This window comes from Ambystoma mexicanum, chromosome 3p (assembly GCF_040938575.1).
Source record: "Ambystoma mexicanum isolate Mex_15411 chromosome 3p, UKY_AmexF1_1, whole genome shotgun sequence".
NCBI lineage: Eukaryota > Metazoa > Chordata > Amphibia > Caudata > Ambystomatidae > Ambystoma > Ambystoma mexicanum.
The window spans coordinates 461,863,900-461,883,496 of NC_090925.1; the positions used below are offsets into that span (position 1 = coordinate 461,863,900).

A 19,597-nucleotide genomic window follows, 5' to 3' on the forward strand; every position below is an offset into this window, starting at 1 on the left:
TTTTCCTTTCCGCAGTAATATTGCTTTTTCGGCAGCAAAGTACATTTCTGCTTTGACTCATATCTGTATTCTCAACTATATCGGTGTCATTAACTTCATACATTGTATCTGTCTTATCAGTAGTTGGACATTTTGGAGATAGAGACCTAAAGGTTTAAATCTGCTAGTTCTGTTTAACTGTACTGTTTGCTATTCTTACTGGAGCGTCAATATATGAGATCTGCACGTCTCCCTTTGTTACGCTATCTCAGTGGATGTACTCCAGAGAGACTTGTGATGGAGTGCACGGAACATGAGATTGATGATTACTTACATTAACACATTACAGTTCTGTTATCCCCAGTGTACAAAGAAGGTTTGCATCTGATGTGAAATAAACATCACATCTCCCACTCCTCTTGCCACTACAGCATTTAAGTGTTTCATACATTTTATCCTAATGTGTTGTACCTTCACTTTAATGTATCTCCAACACCCATGAATATCAGCTACTTGCTCTCCCAAACATCGGATGCACCTGTGTCTCGCCTGTGCTCCTCCTCCACCACTCCCACCCAAGAACTGCCTAATGTTCTTGTGTCATTTAATCATTTTAAGTGACAGATACTTTGTTGTATCTTCTGCCTCCTTGAAGTTTAGCTACATTTTCACAGAAATAATATGCGAGTATGTGGCTCAATTCAAGCTCCTTCTGCTCCACCCAATGCAAACCCAAGAGATGAACACTAAAAAAAATGCCCTTCCTCCTTGAATCTAATCTGCATGCTCCCAGGAATACTGTGTGTCCCCACGGCTATTCTCAATTCCTCCCCTGACTCCAACTAAGAGTCGCCAAAGTGCTGAAGGCCCATGTGTCTATTTAAGAGGTAGACACTGGATGGTATCTCGCACCTCTCAAATGATCAGGTATATATGCCATGAACAAGCTGCCCCTCAGAGATTCTCTTCTTCCCTTGTTCCCCAATAGTGTGAAGCATGTGATGGACAGAGTGTTTTATTTTTCTCATGGTACATATAAAAAGCCTGGTAGTCCCTGACTCCAAAAATCACTGGCATTTTCTATAGACTCCTAAAGCTGCCAGATAAAATCAAAGGCCATATGTTGTTATCTCATTGTCATCCAAGCTCCTCTCACCTCTAGGGATACCCACTCCTAACACTAACTTAATGTGTCACACGGCATAGCATAGACTTAATACATCAAACAAAACCTTCTCTAAATCTTACTCTGAGTCTGTGCTACCATTGCCTTTCTTCCTACTAAACTTCAGTTTATGAACCCTTCCATACATTTGCAAACCTGTATCCAATCAGCAATAACATCCTTCATAACTGATAATTAACTCCAAACATATGTGCCTCTTTATAGCCAACAGAGTGGAACTTGGACAAACTTCAGATGTTTTTCTGAAGTTCAACATGGTTGAACCCTATGAAATTCCAGTTATCCAGGGCTCAGGTGACTAGTCTCCAAGCTCCACTGTCAGGAACTTGTGAAGGAGGCTCAGCCCACTTTACCTAGGGCAGAACGGGGAGAGGGGCTTAGTGTATCTACTGGGAGCAGGTGCACACAGTGCAGAGGATCATGATATGAAAAGTATCTTCTCTGGTTCACCACCCACATGTGGTTACCTGTTTGAAAATAATAATGATTGTTTGAAAATAATAATGATGATGAGCATGATAATGATTATGATGCACCAAAGTCCTAGTTGATTCCAAGAGGTGGAGATCAATGCCACAGATACAGAAACCAATGTATAATCAAAATCACTCTTCCACAATGTGCAGTGCCTTCCAAACAAAGGCTGTTATCAGATTGCATCCACAATGATCTGTGTTCCCCTTTGTGCCAGGTCTGTGTGATGGTGGAATGATGTCACTGGCAGAAATATCACAGGTTGCATAATTGAGTGCCCATTCTTGATGCAGAGTTTAAAGTAATCTTCTATCTGGTCCCCTTAGTTGTGGACACCCCAGTTTCCAATTAGTTATGGGAATAGTCACCCATTGCAGTTAAATTCTGAGTTTTCATTACTTTTTAAAAGGTTGTACCAGAGGGCAATATCATATGAACCATATCAAGTTCCCCATTAACATATGCACAAGTGAGCATTGAAAGTTGTCCTTCCCATTTCCTGCCACCCACGAGGAGTTTAATAGTAATGCATTGAGCAGCTGGTAAATATTTTCAGCACCAGGGCATGTTATGCATTCACAAGTTTGATGGCAAAGTCAACAGGGTAGTTTACATCTTGGAGAAGGTGAAATATGTGGTGCCACAGTGGCTAAGGGCAGACAGATATAGTGGGTCTTTGCTGTGGCTCATAGTGGGTATACCATATGTGCAGCAATACAAATTGACTAGAGCATGCACATCCCCTGCTTTGGATATACCCTTCACTCAGTGGTGGCTAATATAATAAGCAACTACTAGCCTTGTTGAGGAGCAGAAGATCAGCTTGCACGTCACTGGAGCCTACAATGCAAGGATGCACTGTGCGCGTGCACTACAAGGAACCAAAGCACATCAATTAGAATGTAGTTTTCATACACTGGATTCCACATTGCAAACATTAAACAGGCAAAGTGTACAATGGAACACAATTACCAATTATTGCAACTGCCTCAGCACAGAATTAGATGTGTATTTTCTTTACTCCTTAGCAGCAGTACTTGCATCTAGAGCTGCAATTAAAGTTGACATTGAGTACATCCTTTGTCATTTCTTGACCCACGTTCCCAGGTTAAAAGGGGAACTGTTCAGTTCTATGTATTGCTTGATTGATTGATTGATATTTTATTTCTATCGCGCTAGTACACAAGTGTTTCAGAGCGCAACAAGGCAAGGGAGGGGAACAGGGGAGAACAAAACAGCGATCTTACTAGGCCCAGTGACATTGAGAACGCGCAAGTGCATGGGAGAGGGGAGACGGGAAAAGTGCATGGAAGGGGGAGAAGTGGAAAGTGTGAAGCATAGGAGAAACAGATAAATAACAAAAAATAAATAATAAAGGCAACAAACAGTGGTAATGCAGCCAGCAATTTGCAAGTGCTAGGTTTAAGGCAGCAGACAGGGTAGGTCTGATAAGTGCAGGAAGAAAAAGAGAGTGGGGGCTGAATGGGTACAGATACAGACCCCAGTGCAAGGGGTGGCCCGGAGGCAGTGCGGGAGGGTGGCAGAGTGAGAAGGTACCTGGGCCCGAAGGACAGACGGTGGCCAGGTGTATGGTGCCAAGAGAAAACAGATCAGCAGGGGAGAGGGGGAGCAAAGGCAGAAGAAAAGAGGAAGGTCTTGAGGTGCTTCCGGAACCGGATATGGTTCTCAAGGGTAGGAAGAAAGGACTCTGAGAGCCCAGACCCAGCCACAGAAAAGTAATTGGATGAGGTACACTGGAGGAGGAATGTGCAACAAATCCCTTTTCGCAAAACACTACCAGAGATGTAAAGACCATTGCCTTCCTCAACATAAAGAAGTTCCTACTTCTTTTTACCCATACTTGAGGGTGCTTTTGCAAAAACTGCTTACAATTTCACAGCAAAGAGGTTGGAGAGCATGTAGGCATTTCTCCTCACTAAACACAAATCATCAGTGCAGGTGGTACTACGAAAACAAACAAAGATCTTCAACAACTTAGACTGTTAGTAGATCAGTAGGGATGATGAACCGCTGCAGTAAATATGTAGTAATCAGTCTGTCTTGCAAACGGAATGTTCATGGTAGCTATATAATACATAAGATGCTGATCTGCCAGTATACAGTCTGGGAGAGTACTTTGTCATGCTGTGTTATTATTCTGAATTTAAAAGAATCCTCTCAGTGCTTCAATTCAAGTCATTGTGGCAGACCAGGGAAAGACAAGCACCAATAATGACACCTGTTGTCCGCTTCAAATGACAAACAGAGAAGTGCAGCAGAGCTGCTTTTTGGTGCTTATGGATCTAAAATCAAGAGCTATCATCTCTGACTGAATGACAATATCAGTAATAATGAGATTCCATTAGCATTCAGGCTACTACCGTATTGAAACATACTCCTTTTAATAATCCACAGGAGAGGATCCACTAGCTCACAGAGCACAGTTCAGTATTTTACATGTTTAGATTCTCCCTGATACACAATTATCTGTAACGTCAAATATTACGAATATTGACTTGTGTCTCCATTCTATGCACTAACATCACTTGACAAGAATGTATCTGTATTCTCTTGATTTGTGCTAGCTGCAACCATGAATAGTTATCTAATAAGTCACCCTGCCATGCTCCAGCTGCACCCAGAAGTATGTGTCTGGTTCTTTTTAATATACAAAAAGTGCCTCCTTCCAATTTCTGAAATAGACACTTCTTGCCTTTCCTCCATTTACTTGATTCACTAGCGTGAACTGGGATAATGGGCACAAAGATGAGTATCTGAAACATCTTTGAATGCACTGGGCCTCATTACGAGGTTGGAGGTAGCCTTGCCGGCAAGGCTACCTCCAAAATGGCATCCAGGTCCGGTACCCGCAAATGGGCAATTACAGGGCTATTCCAGCCCAGCAGGACCTGATAATTGCCCTTTTGCAGGTGCCAGGCTGGTACATCCCCATTCCCATTGAGACCTTCAGGCTCTTCAGGGCTCAATGGGAATGGGGAGTGTGGTAGCACTGCTACCGTTAATAACGGTACGGGTGTTACCATCATGTTCTATTTGCGGGCGCTGTTATGGCCACCAGGTCAGACCTGGTGGCTGCAAGGGCACCCACGAGCAGAACTCGTAGTATGGCAGTACGGTAGCAACGGTACCGGTAGGGATACTGGCACCGTTGTTGCCTTAGCGCCATACCTGTAATGAGGCCCACAGTCTTCTAACTCCATTAGATGCAGGAACAGTAAAGAGACACAGCTACTTTTCCCACCACAGGGATGGGTAACCAACAAAGACCTGAGAGCTGAGGCTAAAACCATTTTTGCCCGTGCCACTATCTGTGGTTGTTATTACTTCTCACACCACATCACTCAATAATAAGGTGAGGAATTACCAAAATCTCCAGACCTGCTTTTTAAGAACCACTGATGGTTAACATGCTGGCAGTGGGGGTTGGAACCATGCAGTCCATACAGGTCTCTTCTTTCCTCCACACAATGTGGTGGAGCCCAGTGTATAATGGTCACCATGCTTGACCCACCTAATGCTCATACTGAAGATATTGCACAAAACAGAGCAATCCCATGCCTGCATCTTCAATTTGGGCAGGGGAAAATACTGACAAAAGCAGAAAGAACACATTTCGGATTTTGATGTCACAATTCCATCTCCTTTATTACTACCTCTGGCCGAAATGGTTCCACTCAAAGGAGGAAAGCCCCAAGGATATGCACAGTCAGCCTCTTTTTCCTCTTTACACGTTATGCCATTCCTATTAGTCCTCTCCCTGCCCCTCATGTGCATCATTACGTCCCATGTGGTTCACACTGGTGTCGTCTTGCCATCACTAAATGTGGGGGTGCCCAATGCATAATCTTCACATGGATTGCCCCAACTCATGTTCATACTGAATATCTTGAACACAACAGTGCACTCCTCTGCCTGTATCTTCCCTAAGGGCAGGGGGAAGTACTGCTACACCCAGAATTAACACATTTTAGATTTTGATGGCACAAATTGTTGCCATCAAAGGAGAGTAGCCACCAGCATCTTCACAGTCAGACTCTTCTTCCTCTGTCTTTATATGCTGCCACTCCTATTCCTACTCCTCCCCCTGGTATTCATTTGTGTTCACATCTCACATCGCCTGCCCTTATCTTACTTAATTGTGGCCCACCTTCTGCTTCGTCTCCTCCTTCTGTCTCTCATCTTCATCCTGGGTTTAACCTAATGACTGTCCTACAGCACTGCATCCTCATCCTTCTGTTGCACCTCTTGGTGCACTTACTTCCTACTGGTATTCAGTCCTTGCAACTGCTGTCCCACATCTGTTTCCTTGTAGTGCATCACCTCCTCCTCTTCTTGCCCAACTTCCAGCGCCATCTCTTTATTCTCCTGCAGCCCTCCAGACTCCTATTGCAACAACTCCTCAATTACTGCTGCCACCTTCTCCTGCTTCATAGAAACTGTCTCCACGATCAGGCACCCATCCTCTGTCTCAACTATCTCCCACATTCATTGAAGGAGCTGCCTAATCAATTCATCCTACATGAACCTCCAGTCTTTCCCTCTCTTCAATGAACATTTGCTGTTCATTCCTTGGAAGCAGGATACCATAACATCACCTCCGGAATGTTCTACAAAACGTTTATACCCCAAGCTGAACACATATACATGCTCCATCTAAGACAAGTAGTTAGGGTCAGTCTTGAAGGGCCATACATACTCCCTGATTATATCTCTCCAAGTAACGTGTGGCACATGTATGCATGGGCCAAGTCAATTTTAGCACAATGACATTGGTTCACATTTTTACAACCTTCATAGTTTTATAGTCAGGCATTTTTGTATTGTTTAAATATGACTGTGGAATCAGAAAAACCCACATGGCCATAACATATGTAATTTCATTGCTTTTGAAACTAGCTTCATAACTACACAACTAAAAGTTTGATTATAGTGATGGTTGTTGGCCTTTTTGACAGAATGTCCTAGGGAATTTCACTATTTCATCCCCATCACATAGGAACCCAATCACCTAACCATGCAGGGGTGACACTCTGGGGGACATTCTCACTCCCTCCTCCACTTCCCCACTTATGTACTCCGTATTTACCTTACACACAGTTCACTCTAGGCTCCATCTTTTCTGAGAGTTGGCTAGGCAATCCCAGAATTTACCGTCTGGGGGTCTAACAGGTGAGAGTTACAATAACACATAACAGACAAACAAGCCTCCGTACTTTACAAATAATCTGGAGCATAACTCAGGCCCACCATGCAACTACTTTCTGATGAATTGCAGTACTCTTTATTTTCCTGAGCTGCTATTTTGCTCTTCACTGGCACTACAGGCATGCAAACTATCACAACCTCTGTACTGACGTGTCTTCCGCTCCCTAACCTGTAGACATCGTTCATGTTTGTTTTACTCTGATCCCCCTTTAGCCACCGTCATCTCTGATGATCTTTTCCATTCCTCTGCAGACTAAGGTCAGGCTTCCCCTGTCAAGTGCATAATACAAAACGTTGAGGATAAACCTGATGCTGTTATGCGACGATGGTGATAACTGCCACAGTATAACAACTCTATTATCATAACATAAAATTAACTTTTTCTTCAACTGCATTGACACATCAGAAGGTCCTGATGCTGTAGACTGAGTAGGGACAAGACAATTGTACCCAAGAAGAAACATTTGGCAGTAATAGCAAAAGTATGCATCCGAGTAAACACACACATAAAGGCTGCTACCACAGTAACTATTTATTCAAACAAATCATAACTATTTTTCCACGCATATCTGGAGTTCGTGCTACTTAACTTGCTGTTACATGCAGCCAGAACCACGTTTGAATCGTAAGGTTTTCATTTATGAAACCTTGTACACACTCCTCTCAAATGATCTGACTGCAGTAGGATATGCAATAATTACGTAAGTACCTCTACACTAGGGGTGCCGATCCTTAAAGTGCTTGACTTGAATCATGTTATAACCAAACAAGTGGTTGTATGATATGAAGTCTAGGCTCCACATCATCGCCAATTGAGCAGACTTGACTATCTTTAAACACTTAGAATGAAGTACTATTATAGGAACAGGGCACTAAAGATACTTAACAGACACGTTCCTTAAACTTGAATGTACCACATTGATTTCTTTTTCAGGTACTATTTAAGTATAAGTATATAGCAAACACATGATATGATTATGCATACATTGTTAGAAAAGGGTTGCATTTGTTGAGCTCAATTGTTAGACTGAAGAATATTTACACACATGGGCAAAGCCGAGTAGATTGTTATGTATTTGCATACATCAGCGGACAGGACATTGAAGCGGTGGGTGCGTAGTGTCATGATCTACACCAGGTTGCATCAGATCCTGTTCACATGTGTGGAGCAGTGTACTCTGTATCCTCTACATTCCTATTTTGCAGTAGATCATTCAGGCTTCTATAGGGGAGCTTAGCCCCTGCGAGTGGAGATGAAATGACAAATGTTACCAGTCCTATTGAGTCTGGGAAGACATTGTGGTGATTTTGCAGTGGACCACAAATGCCCGCAAGCCAACCGTGTAACTGCAGGCTATAGCTGCATGATGACATAAAAAAAGGATAAAATGAGGATTTAATTGCGATCCAAGTTACCCCCTCCAAGTTACCAACGCTCAAACGTATCATGTAGTTTAACAATGGAAAGGCAGTCTGCCCAGTCTATGATCTGTTCAGTTAGATATGGACAGTGGACAACAAAGGGCCTCATTTAAACAAACATATTCCAATGGGAAAGTCCTATTGAAAAAGCTTTGTAAATCATGCCCAATGTGTCTGCTTCCATGTTACTCTAATTACACACACTCACAACCACCTATTTTTCATTGTTGCTTAATACATGATATGATATGATATGATATGATATGATATGATATGATATGATATGGCATTTATAACGTGCCTATACACAAGTGTTTCAAGGCGCGACGAGACAGGGGAGGGAAAACAGGGGAAAGACATACAACGATCCTACTAGGCCAGGTGTCATTCAGATCGTGCAAGTGCAAGGGTAGGGAGAAAGGGAAGAGTGCCTGGGGGAAGGGAGAGGGGGAAGTGCAGTACATGGGATAGAAGAATAAATACGATAGATAAAAGCAGCCTGATGGTGGCAAGTGCAAGGTAGAGCAGACATAAGTGCTGGTAGGGGGGACTGTAGGGATACAGAAAACCAGTCCCTAAGTGCAGGGGTTGCCAGGGAGGCAGTGCAGGAGTGCAAAAGTTGGGACCTGGCCCCAAGATCAGAAAGGGTGCCGAGGTAACCAGTGCAGATTCGGCCGGGGATTTCAGCAGGGGAGAGAGGCAGAGAAAGCAGAAGCAAAGAGGAAGGTTCTGATGTGTTTCCGGAACCAGAGATGGTTCTCCTCAAGTTTCAGGGAGGCAGGAAGGCTGTTCCTGAGGGAGGCCCCTGCCGAAGAGAGAGATCGACCACCAACTCATTGCTTGGAGAAGCGGCTGACCCTGAGGGAGTTGGAGGCAGATGAGCAAAGAGCCCGAGAATGAAGGTATTTAGGAAGAGAGAGTTGAAGGTAATGCGGCCCCAGGCCCCAGAAGGCCTTGTGGATAATGCAGAGGGTTTTGAACTTAATCCTTGCAGCCACTGGGAGCCAGTGCAAAGGACAAGTCTCGCAATCCTGTTTTGGATAAGTTGCAGAGGGTGGGTGGAGAGTAGAGGCAGGCAGGTTTAGATAGAGGCTGTTGCAATAGTTCAGCATAGGAGAACCAGGGCTCTGGAGTTGGTGAGCTTCTGGGGGAAGGAGAGGAGAGGAAGAATACCTCTGAGGAGGTGCAGCTGGTAGTGAGACTTCTTAAAGACGTTGGAGATTTGAGGAGAGAAGGAGAGTGTGGAGTCGAAGATGACCCCAAGGTTTTTAGCCTTGCAGGTGGGAGCAGGAAGAAGGCCAAGAGAGGCCGGCCAAAGAGCTGCAGGGAAGAGGGAGGGGGTGTGCCGATGAGTAGAATCCTGGTCTTACTGGCATTAAGGCAGAGGTCATTGGTGGCACACCACTCCTGGATATCAGACAGACAGTCTGAGATGAGGGAAGGTGAGGAGGAGGCCGACAATAGCCTGAAAATGAGCTGGGTATCATCCGCATAGCGCTGAAAATTGGGGCAGGGAGCGCCGATGCGGTGGGCAAGGAGTGCCAGGTATTGGTTGAACAGCCAAGGAGAGAGGTCAGATCCCTGGGGGACACCACAGGTAGAGAAAAAGATATCGGAGAGGAAGGACCCAAGTTGGACCTGGGAGGGTCGTCGGAGATGAAAGAAGTCAGCCATGCCAGAGCCTGTCCAGTGATACCCAGGTTATCACGGAGACGGTTGAGCAGGATGGCGTGGTTGACAGTGTCAAAGGCAGATGAGAGATCAAGCAAGATGAGCCACATGGGGTGTTAGAGTCAAGGTTTGAACGCAGGTCTTCACGGCTGTTTAGGAGAGCAGTTTCCGTGCTTCTAGCAGCCCTGAAGCCAGACTGATGGTCATGAAGACAACCAACAAATTCGGTGTGGAGATTAAGATGGGAGATGGCCAGTTTCTCCAGGATCTTGCCCAGGAAGGGAGTGATGGAGATTGGGCGATAGTTAGCTGGGCAGGAGGGGTCGGCAGAGGGTTTCTTAAGAAGAGGGTGCACAAGGGAGTGCTTCAGGGTAGTTGGGAAGACTCCAGTGGCGAAGGAGTGATTGCAGAAATCAGCCAAGGCATGAGCCAGGGAGTCGATGTGGTCCTTGATAGTTTTGGAGGAACAGGGGTGAACCATTTTGACGAGACTTTCATAGATCGGACTTGTCGAGAAACCTTGTCTGCAGAGAAAAGGGGAAAGGCAGAGAGGGAGGGGAGGTGCCAGCAGAAGGGCCAGAGGAAGAGCAGGGGATAGAGGGAGGGAGGCGAAAGGAGGAGAGTGAGGACAGGATGTCCTAATTCTTTGAAATGAAGTGAGATGCCAATGCCGTGTAGAGGGCCTGGGGGGGACAAGAGGGGTAGAGACAGCAGCAGGATTGGCCAGTTCCTTGCAGATTTTAAAGAGCTCAGCCGAGTTGTTAGATGCCGCAGAGATACGCTTGGATATGGGCTCTCTTCTTGGTGAGAATGGAGAGCAGGCCAGTTTGTCAGAGGATGAACATGAAGCACGCCATTTCCCCTCGGCCACCCTGCACTTGCGTTTTAGGGTGACGAGATTGGAATCATACCAGGAGTTACACCTGGCTTTGGGCTTCAGGTGGATTCTCATGACAGGGGCAAGGATATCTAGAGAATCAGATATAGCAGAGTGGAGCATGGAGAGGGCTGTGCTGTGTCAGGGTGGGAGTCAGCCAAAGGCAGAGGATGCAAGTAGGCCTTTTCTCCCCTTTCAGGACTCTCAAACTTAGTTGGCTCCTCCCCAGTTCAACATTTGAGCATTGTGAGCTCTTTAACCTTGAGAGTCTGTCCTACTGCGCAACTTGATTGCAGTTCGCCATCTTGTCCGCCTGCTCTCGCCTGTGTCTTCACCTCTCTCCTGCCTCGCCCCCCTCCACGGCCGTATCAGATATTATGTACTATGTTAGTAATGACACAAAATAAATAATTTACATCTACCCATTGTCTGGCCACCTAGCAGAATGCGCTCAGAATTCATTGAAACGTAAACAAATTTCCTGGCGATAAGCAATCTATTGTAATTGATTATAGAAATACATTTAAAGAAGACTTTTATTCAGTAGCCTAGCGAGATGTGGGTGAAAGGAAATGGTGTTTTACCTACCATGGAGTTTTTGACACTTTGCACTAAGCGATCATGCTGCTCTGCTATGGCCAGTGCAGCGGAGTGCACCTTCTGATAGATTGCCTCTCCATCTCGCGTCTGAAATATGAATAGTCCTTCGCCTGTGTCACACATCCTGCCAAGATGAAACAAGGAGAAATCAAAAGTTCAGCAACCCTGTTCATCACTTGTAATATTTAATTTCATGCATATCTGTGAAACATTGATTAGGTCATCAATATCGTTTACAACACTCATGAATGCACCTTGTATTTTTTTTTGCACACAGAATAACATTAATGTAATAGGTAATGCAGTTCACTTATACACATGATTAACGTTATGATTCTGTTATAGAGATTAAGAAAAAAATGGAAAGAAAGGAACACAAATGGAAAACGGAAAAAAGGAGGACCAATTCAACATGCCCATCGGAGCCTCTGTTGACAAGGCCAACATACTCCTAGATGGAATTAGATCACATATCCTCAAATTTGAAATGTTTTCTCAACACTAGCCAAAAAGACAAATCCCCTATCCATACAACTAAACTCCTCTTCTTGAATGACTTTAAATTCTCAACTATCCTCTTGACAAAATGTGCACCATTTTTCATATTTGTACTTAAGTGATGCATGATAAATGAGAGATGGGAAAGAGATTTTAAGATAATATACATGTAAAACGGTAGATATGAACTTGAAGTAGCAGCAACTGAAAATAGTTGTAAAAAGGAGAAAAAAAAGATTTCTAAAATGAGAGCATATTTTGCATATATTATTAGCACCTGGGCTGGCTCAGGAACTAATCATGTTGCTCAGAGTGTAGGGTGAATATTTTGGTATACACCTGCATTCCGAGTAAGTTGTTAGCTGCTCTCTTTTGCCTCCACTGCTCCCCGATTTCTTTCTCTTCTCTACTGACAAACCTAATTACTTAAACCATAAATGTATATTTCCTTTGTATTCCCCACCCCCAACTCTTCGATGCTGCTGAATTCATCAGCATGCCACGATTGAAATAAAAAGGCTATGTTCAGAGCTCCTATTCCAACTCCCATGGCATACATTATGTTTTTTTTGTGAGAAAAGCTTTACACTTTCTATATCAACCTTCTTTTTCACAGAAATGAAATCATTAGAACCCTGGATTGTTCTATGTTGAGTACGAGCATTTCTTCACTCATCAAATAAGCCAAAAGTCACAATTTAAATGTGCGCGTCTGACTTAAGCACAGCTGTTGGCCCATTAGGCTTTGATTTAGATCCCTACCTCACCTTAATCCCACACTGAATTTACATGCGCACAGTTCTTTGAGGATACTATTAAAGATAGTGATTTTGAAACTGTGAAAAACATTATTTCCACCAATGTAGACTTTGCAGGACAGTCTCTGACCTGCTAGTGCTTCTACAATTTACAATTGTTCATATTGATATAATTTTTCGCACTTAAAGACTAAGAGGGTAATTCATAGAAATTCGCACAAAAGTAGCGCAGGCGGCTGGCGCACAGTGTCCCCGTGCGATACACTGCGCCAGCCGCATGCGAAAAAATCCTTTTCATCGCACAGCGTATTCATGGATTTTAGCCTCTGAAACCAGCCGTGGCGCAGAGTGGCGCAGCAACCCTGCAGCAGCGCCAGTTACGCCCCCAAGAACGCCCTCGCGCAAGGAAAAGCCTTCAAAATCCCCAAATCATCGCAAAGGGCTGCGCTAACCCTGGACCAGTTCACAGGTCTTCCAAACAGCAAACGCCAAGCGGGGAACGTGTATTTCAGTGGTTCGCGGGAAGTTACACACGCGATTGTCCTGGGTACGTGTACATCAGGGGGTGCGTGGGAAGTAACACACGCGATTCCATCAGGGCACGTGTATTCCAGGGGTGCGCGGGAAGTATCACACGCAAAAACAGCAGGGTACGTGTATTCCAGGGATGCGCGGGAAGTATCACACGCAAAAGCAGCAGGGTACGTGTATTTCAGGGGTGCACGGGAAGTATCACACACAATTCCATCAGGGTATGTGTATTCCAGGGGTGCGCGGGAAGTATCACACGCAAAAGCAGCAGGTTACGTGTATTCCAGGGGTGCACGGGAAGTATCACACGCAAAAGCAGCAGGGTACGTGTATTTCAGGGGTGCGCAGGAAGTATCACATGCGATTCCATCAGGGTACGTGTATTCCAGGGGTGTGCGGGGAGCACCACACGTGAATTGCACGTGTGGGTCCTCCCAGGTGGTCCCTCTACACCCTCCACGGCCCCTGCAGGTGGCCCACACCACAGGGGCCTACCCTGCACCTGTCCCGCAGGCACCCCATCCACCATGGCCATGCCCCCCAGCCAACCCACATGTCACCTTGCACTACTGCCCACCAACGCATGTCCCCCTGCACCCCCAGCCACCAGGGGCACCCTCCACCAGGCCCCCACTCATGTCTACCATCACCCCCACCCCCCAGCAGTGCAGGGACAGCCTCCACCAGGCCCCCACTCATGTCTCCCATCACCCCCACCCCCCAACAGTGCAGGGGCAGCCTCCACCAAGCCCCCACTCATGTCTACCATCACCCCCATCCCCCAGCAGTGCAGGGGCAGCCTCCACCAGGCACCCACTCATGTCTCCCACCACCCCCACCCCCCAGCATCCAGAGGCACCCTCCACCAGGCCCCCACTCATGTCCAACTCATGTCTCCCACCACCCCCACCCCCCAGCATCCAGGGGCACCCTCCACCAGACCCCCAAACATGTCCCCCTGCACCCCCACCCCACAGCATCCAGGGGCAGCCTCCACCAGGCCCCCACTCATGTCTCCCACCACCCCCACCCCCCAGCATCCAGGGGCAGCCTCCACCAGGCCCCCACTCATGTCTACCATCACCCCCACCCCCCAGCAGTGCAGGGGCAGCCTCCACCAGGCCCCCACTCATGTCTCCCATCACCCCACCCCCCAGCAGTGCAGGGGCAGCCTCCACCAGGCCCCCACTCATGTCTCCCATCACCCCCACCCCCCAGCAGTGCAGGGGCAGCCCCACCAGGCCCCCACTCATGTCCCCCAGCCAACATGTCACCACAATGTAGATCCCTGGCCCTTATGGTCAGCTTCCAAATGCCAAACACCCACCTGAGTATTGCATCCACCCACTTAGAAATGGCAAAAACATGATAGAACCCCAATTGCAAGTTTGGAAATGAACACATGTCCCTCAAATACACCCAATGGGTGTCAGTGAATGTCAAAACCCATATCATGATATGCATGAAACCAATGAGATGATACTATTGAACTTTGAAGAAAAAATATGTATTAAAAGCAATATAAATTGAATCAAAAATAAACAGACAATAATGGAAATTTAAAAAAACAAAAACAGCAGGTCCGTGAAATAATGCAAAACCAGAAATCATGATGCAAAGGAAGGGTGTCCAAAGTCACAGTGCACAAAAGTAAATCCAATGGAAAATTAAAATCGAAAACCATTGCTCCATGGGGAAATCATAAAAAAAATTGAAAAATCCAAAAGTCAACTATATACAGATAAACAATCCAGGGTCCATGATCCCAACCGAAGAAATGAAACCTATCTAATAACACTACCTAAAAAAAAAAACTATATACAAAAATGTGGCCCATTGTCCAAAAGGTCCAAAAAAATGCAAAACCAAAGGAAAACTAACACTAACTACAGAACTATTTACAAGGGCAGAGGGCTATTCTGACGGCTCACTTCGGGATGTTCCGGGCCAGGGCATCATCGAACTCCTGCTCAATGTCCCGGAGGCGGTCCTCCTCCATGGCCCCGAGGGTCTGCAGGGCCGTCCACATGTTCACGCCAAACTCCCTGCGGATTGCCTCGAGGCACCCGGCCCGCCTCAGGGCTCTCCTCTCCGCCCTGACCATCGTGAGCCGTGCCTCTTCCGCCCGCTGCCGCTCCGCATCTATGGCGTGGCCCAACCACTGCCACATGGAAGACACTTCCCGTCCTGGGTCCTCCTGCCCTCCGGCTGATGCCTGCCCCTCCGATGTCGAAGGCCCCGAGCCATCATGGCTCCCACCACGTTGCTGCTGCGCCTCTGCCCGTGCACTGCCTCCTGCTGCCTGCACATCCTCCGCTGGCTGGGGTGCAGTCGTTGATGTTGCCACCCCTGCTGGACGTCCGACCCCCGACTGTGGCAGGGATGCCTCCTCCACCAGCCTGGCCGCACCGTCAGAGGCAGCTCCACAGGGTACCCAGGTGACTGATGGGTGGGAAGATGGCACGGAGGACGACTGGCGCATAGGGGGTTCAGTTGAGGAGGGGGTCTGAGCAAGCCCCATCAAACGGAGGAATCCGGCCTGGGTGACCTGTCCCAGTAGGCCGACGCGCTCAACGAGCCATTCGAGATAACGTGCAGTCTCCTCATGAAAAGACTGCAGGTCACCTCGCATGGCCTGTTGACGCAACGCCACACCAGTCAGGACAGGCTCAACCCGGACCCGGATAGCCACGTCTGCAGGCAGAGGAAGGCCAGTTGACATGAGCTCATCGCATGCCTGAAAACGGGTCTGGACGTAGGCATCCCTGCTGGTGCAAGATGATGCAGTGACAGGATCAGGGACAGGATTGCACACAGGCACCTAAGCGGCGACCTGTGCTGCCTCCTCTCCCTGGTCCTGCACTGCACCACTAGCACCAGTGCAATCCCCACCTCCAGACCCCGTCTCTGTTGCTTGCACGGCCTCCTCCTCCATCAAACCCCCAACCAACCTGGATGACTCCGTGCCATCTTCCCCCGTTGGGCCCTGTGGGGTCCCAGCTGCCCCTTCTGCTGCCGAGGAGTCCAACTTCGACCTCCGCCTCTTGGACCTCCCCCCGGCAGCTGCGGCCTGGGACGCGGCTCCGGACTCCTCACTCCCTGACGAGATCACAACCTGGGAGGGGAGCCGGGCCTTGCGTCTCCGGCTGGTGGTGCGATCCCCGCCGCTGTGCTCCACAGCTCCTTCTCCGCCCTCTTCATCAGTTGACGCTGCAGACAGGGAGTGTTAGGCGGAAACCTGTGCAGTTCCCTCTGGGACCACTGCAAAAGATTTAGGACTACAGGCGTTGGCGGTGAACCCACTTGGTAGCAGTCTGCACCACACAGATTCACGTGGTAGCTGTGGCTGAGAAGTCAGACTTCTCTCAAGAAAAGTTGAGCAGTATGTGGAGTATACAAAATAGGGCAATTCTTTGCAGCAAGACAAGCAAACACGCAACGAGGCTTAGTGTAAAGATATTAAGGTATTTATTTATAACAAAATGTCTATGAAAAACACTAAGGCAAATCACGGCAAACAAATCAAACACAATTACTCTACGGAGTAGACGATCAATCCCCCTAGCAATATCGACAACTCTAGGTTCTACTGGTACCACTTATTTTCAGACAGAGGTGTATACCTCAACCCAGATGACACTCGAATATTAGTTAGGACGGGAGAGAAAAAGATAGGCAGGTTACGAAATCAACACAGTTCGATCCTATCGGATAAAATGCAAGGCAGGCAGGCAAGAATCACAATAGATCGTAAAGTTCAGAGGCCAGGCCCACTCGGAGAGAGGCAAGGCGCGATGTCTCAAAAGGTCTCTAGTGGAGATGCATTCAAGTCTGTATTGCAAATTGTCATTGGTGGATTGAACCAGTTCAGAACAACGAATGAGAAAAGCTTGTAGGCGACCCAACGGAACGGAGAGGATTAAGATACCTCACTCGAACCGATCGAAAGGGAAGCCAGGCGGACACGGTAGCTTGTTGTGGATGGCAGCTCCGGCGGGGGCAGTTGTTCCTAGTGGTGGATGCACGTTGGTTCTTTGCCAAGAGTAGAGATGATCTCGTCGTCGAAGAAAATGAAGTCCGGTGCACCACCAGGGAAGAGACCAGCCGCGGAGTGCTCCATCACAAGGCACCACCTTTTGGTCGTGGTTCAGGGGTAGTGGCTATCCGGTTGCTGAGGTGCTTCTGCACGGGCAATTCGACCACCGCGTCCTGAGGCGAATAAAAAGCAAAGGGGACTGGTTGTTCCCACCAGTCAGGGGAAGAGACTCTCCGGCAGGGAGATCTCCTCTGTCGTCGGGAAGTGGTGAGTCAGTTCCGCAGGGCTCCACCGGAGGTGTCGTCGTACAGGTCGGCTCAGCGTTACCCTCGTTGGATTCTTAGGTCCTGTGGCGACTTCTGAAGATCCAGTCCCAAAAGCCCTGCTTTTATGCAGAATACCCCCATTCATTCAGCCTAGCTGTCAATCAACACATGCTAAGTGGTGAGCGGGAAGGCTCACCACCTGGGCCAATCACTCCAGAGTGCGACCGGAGTTGGCAAGGCAACTCGGTCCTGGGTGCCTAAACCCCCTCCCACACCCCTGTGGTAACCCAGACAGAATGGCACCACTTTGGAGGGTCTCTGTACAGAGCCCGCCAAAAGTGGAACAAAAGGGCTCGACCTTTGGTTTAGGAGTCACAGAGACGAACACAGACGCCATTTTACAAACCGAGTTCTGGCAGAAAATACCACTCGATAAACTTATTTAAGATAAGTAGATCGGTGGTACGTCAGAGATTAATGAGAAAAAGTATCAATCTCCAACAATGGGACGAGTCCCATAGGGTTATGTTCGGGGACGAACATAACAAGTAGTTTCCACTGCCACCAGCCAAAACTCGACGAGGGGGGACAGGGCAGTGCCCCCTCGAGTAACAGATCCAGGAGTAATCGAATTACCCCTACTAGTACGTCCACAATAAGATGGTTTGTACTAGTTCTGTTAGTAAATTTAGGTCTAGTAAAGCCAATGGTGACTTTACATGCCCGGGGAGACAGTAGTCAGTCCCCGGGTATGGAGTCTATGGTTGGGGACCCGCTAGGGCGCCCCCGTGTTACGGCACATAGGGTGCGGTGTAGTACACATAGAAAAACATATGAGACCCTATGGAGTAAAAGACCCCATAGCCCATTGAACACATTGACATTTCAAAAGGAATTACACACATACATGTCCAAGAGTGGGAGAAAAGAGTCTCACTCTTGGCAGGATGGAAAAAAACAAACTCCAGAAATCCTGCAAAGCTGCTGGGGGACTCACTAGGTTAGGAAATTCAGCCTAAACAGAGAATTCTCCCTAACAGGGAGAAATAAAACACAGGCATCAGGGCACTGTACAATGGACACATACACACATGACAGTTACACATGAGTGGCATTGGCAAACCTCAGACATGGCATCACAATTGGCAACACACATGTCATTTCCACCTACACACATGAGCCATACCACAGCCACATCGCAACTGCCAGCACCATCCATACACATACAACAGCATGAGCAGGCAAAGGTGAGCCAGACATCACATGCAACACAGGGAGTGCACTACACATGCACGCACACCACCACACTTGCATGCATGTGTACACCTCAGCCAACTCTCACAGTGTTCCGATGGGCATCCATGTTACATCTGCCAATCAGGCTTCCACATCCCGCTGTCACATGCATCCATGTTGCATCACTGTTGCACCCTTGTCAAATACACACACATGCACATGTACACAGTGCTGATACATGCAGCTGAAAACAACATACATGCGTGACATCACGAACATGCCTACTTACATACACATTCATCCAAACATGTGTGCCCACACAACTGCATTTGGCATACAAGCCTACACACACAAGCACCATCCATGTCTCACACATGATAGCCCTCGCATGTGTTAGCCTCATGGCCCTGTACACCCCCACCCATACTGGGCCCCATACAAACAGATGTGCAACCGGCACACTACTGGCACATCACCACACGCACAGTTTACAATCATGATGCATGTACACTTACCGCTCGACTCCAGACGGGTCTGCATCTCAAGGACCTGGACGTGGAGCGCTGGGGATATGCGTTCCAGGACCCTCATCTGATTTTCCGACAAGTGGCCCCGGCGCCCCTTAGCATCCGCTGCCTTCAAGAGGCGCCGGGCCTTGTTCAGGGTCCTGGAACTGAAGTCCTCCCAGCGCTTCTTGACATGTTGGAAGTCGCGGACTGCCACCCCCTCCGCACTGATGGCAGTCACAATGTCCGTCCAGATCTGAGTCCGTCCTTCCTTGTCGGCGCGCACACTTCCGAAGAGGGCATCATACTGCCCCAGGACTTGCTCCACCAG

At 47.6% G+C, this 19,597-nt stretch overlaps 1 protein-coding gene across 2 annotated transcripts in view; it reads right to left on the bottom strand.

The window, feature by feature from the left end:
* Positions 1 to 19,597, bottom strand: part of DOK5 (docking protein 5) — a 1,034,624-nt gene that overhangs the window by 106,783 nt on the left and 908,244 nt on the right. For both annotated transcript variants that reach the window (XM_069651127.1, XM_069651126.1), the window contains one exon: positions 11,424 to 11,559. In XM_069651127.1, the coding sequence (XP_069507228.1) occupies positions 11,424 to 11,559 (136 nt within the window). The remainder of the gene's footprint in view (positions 1 to 11,423; positions 11,560 to 19,597) is intronic.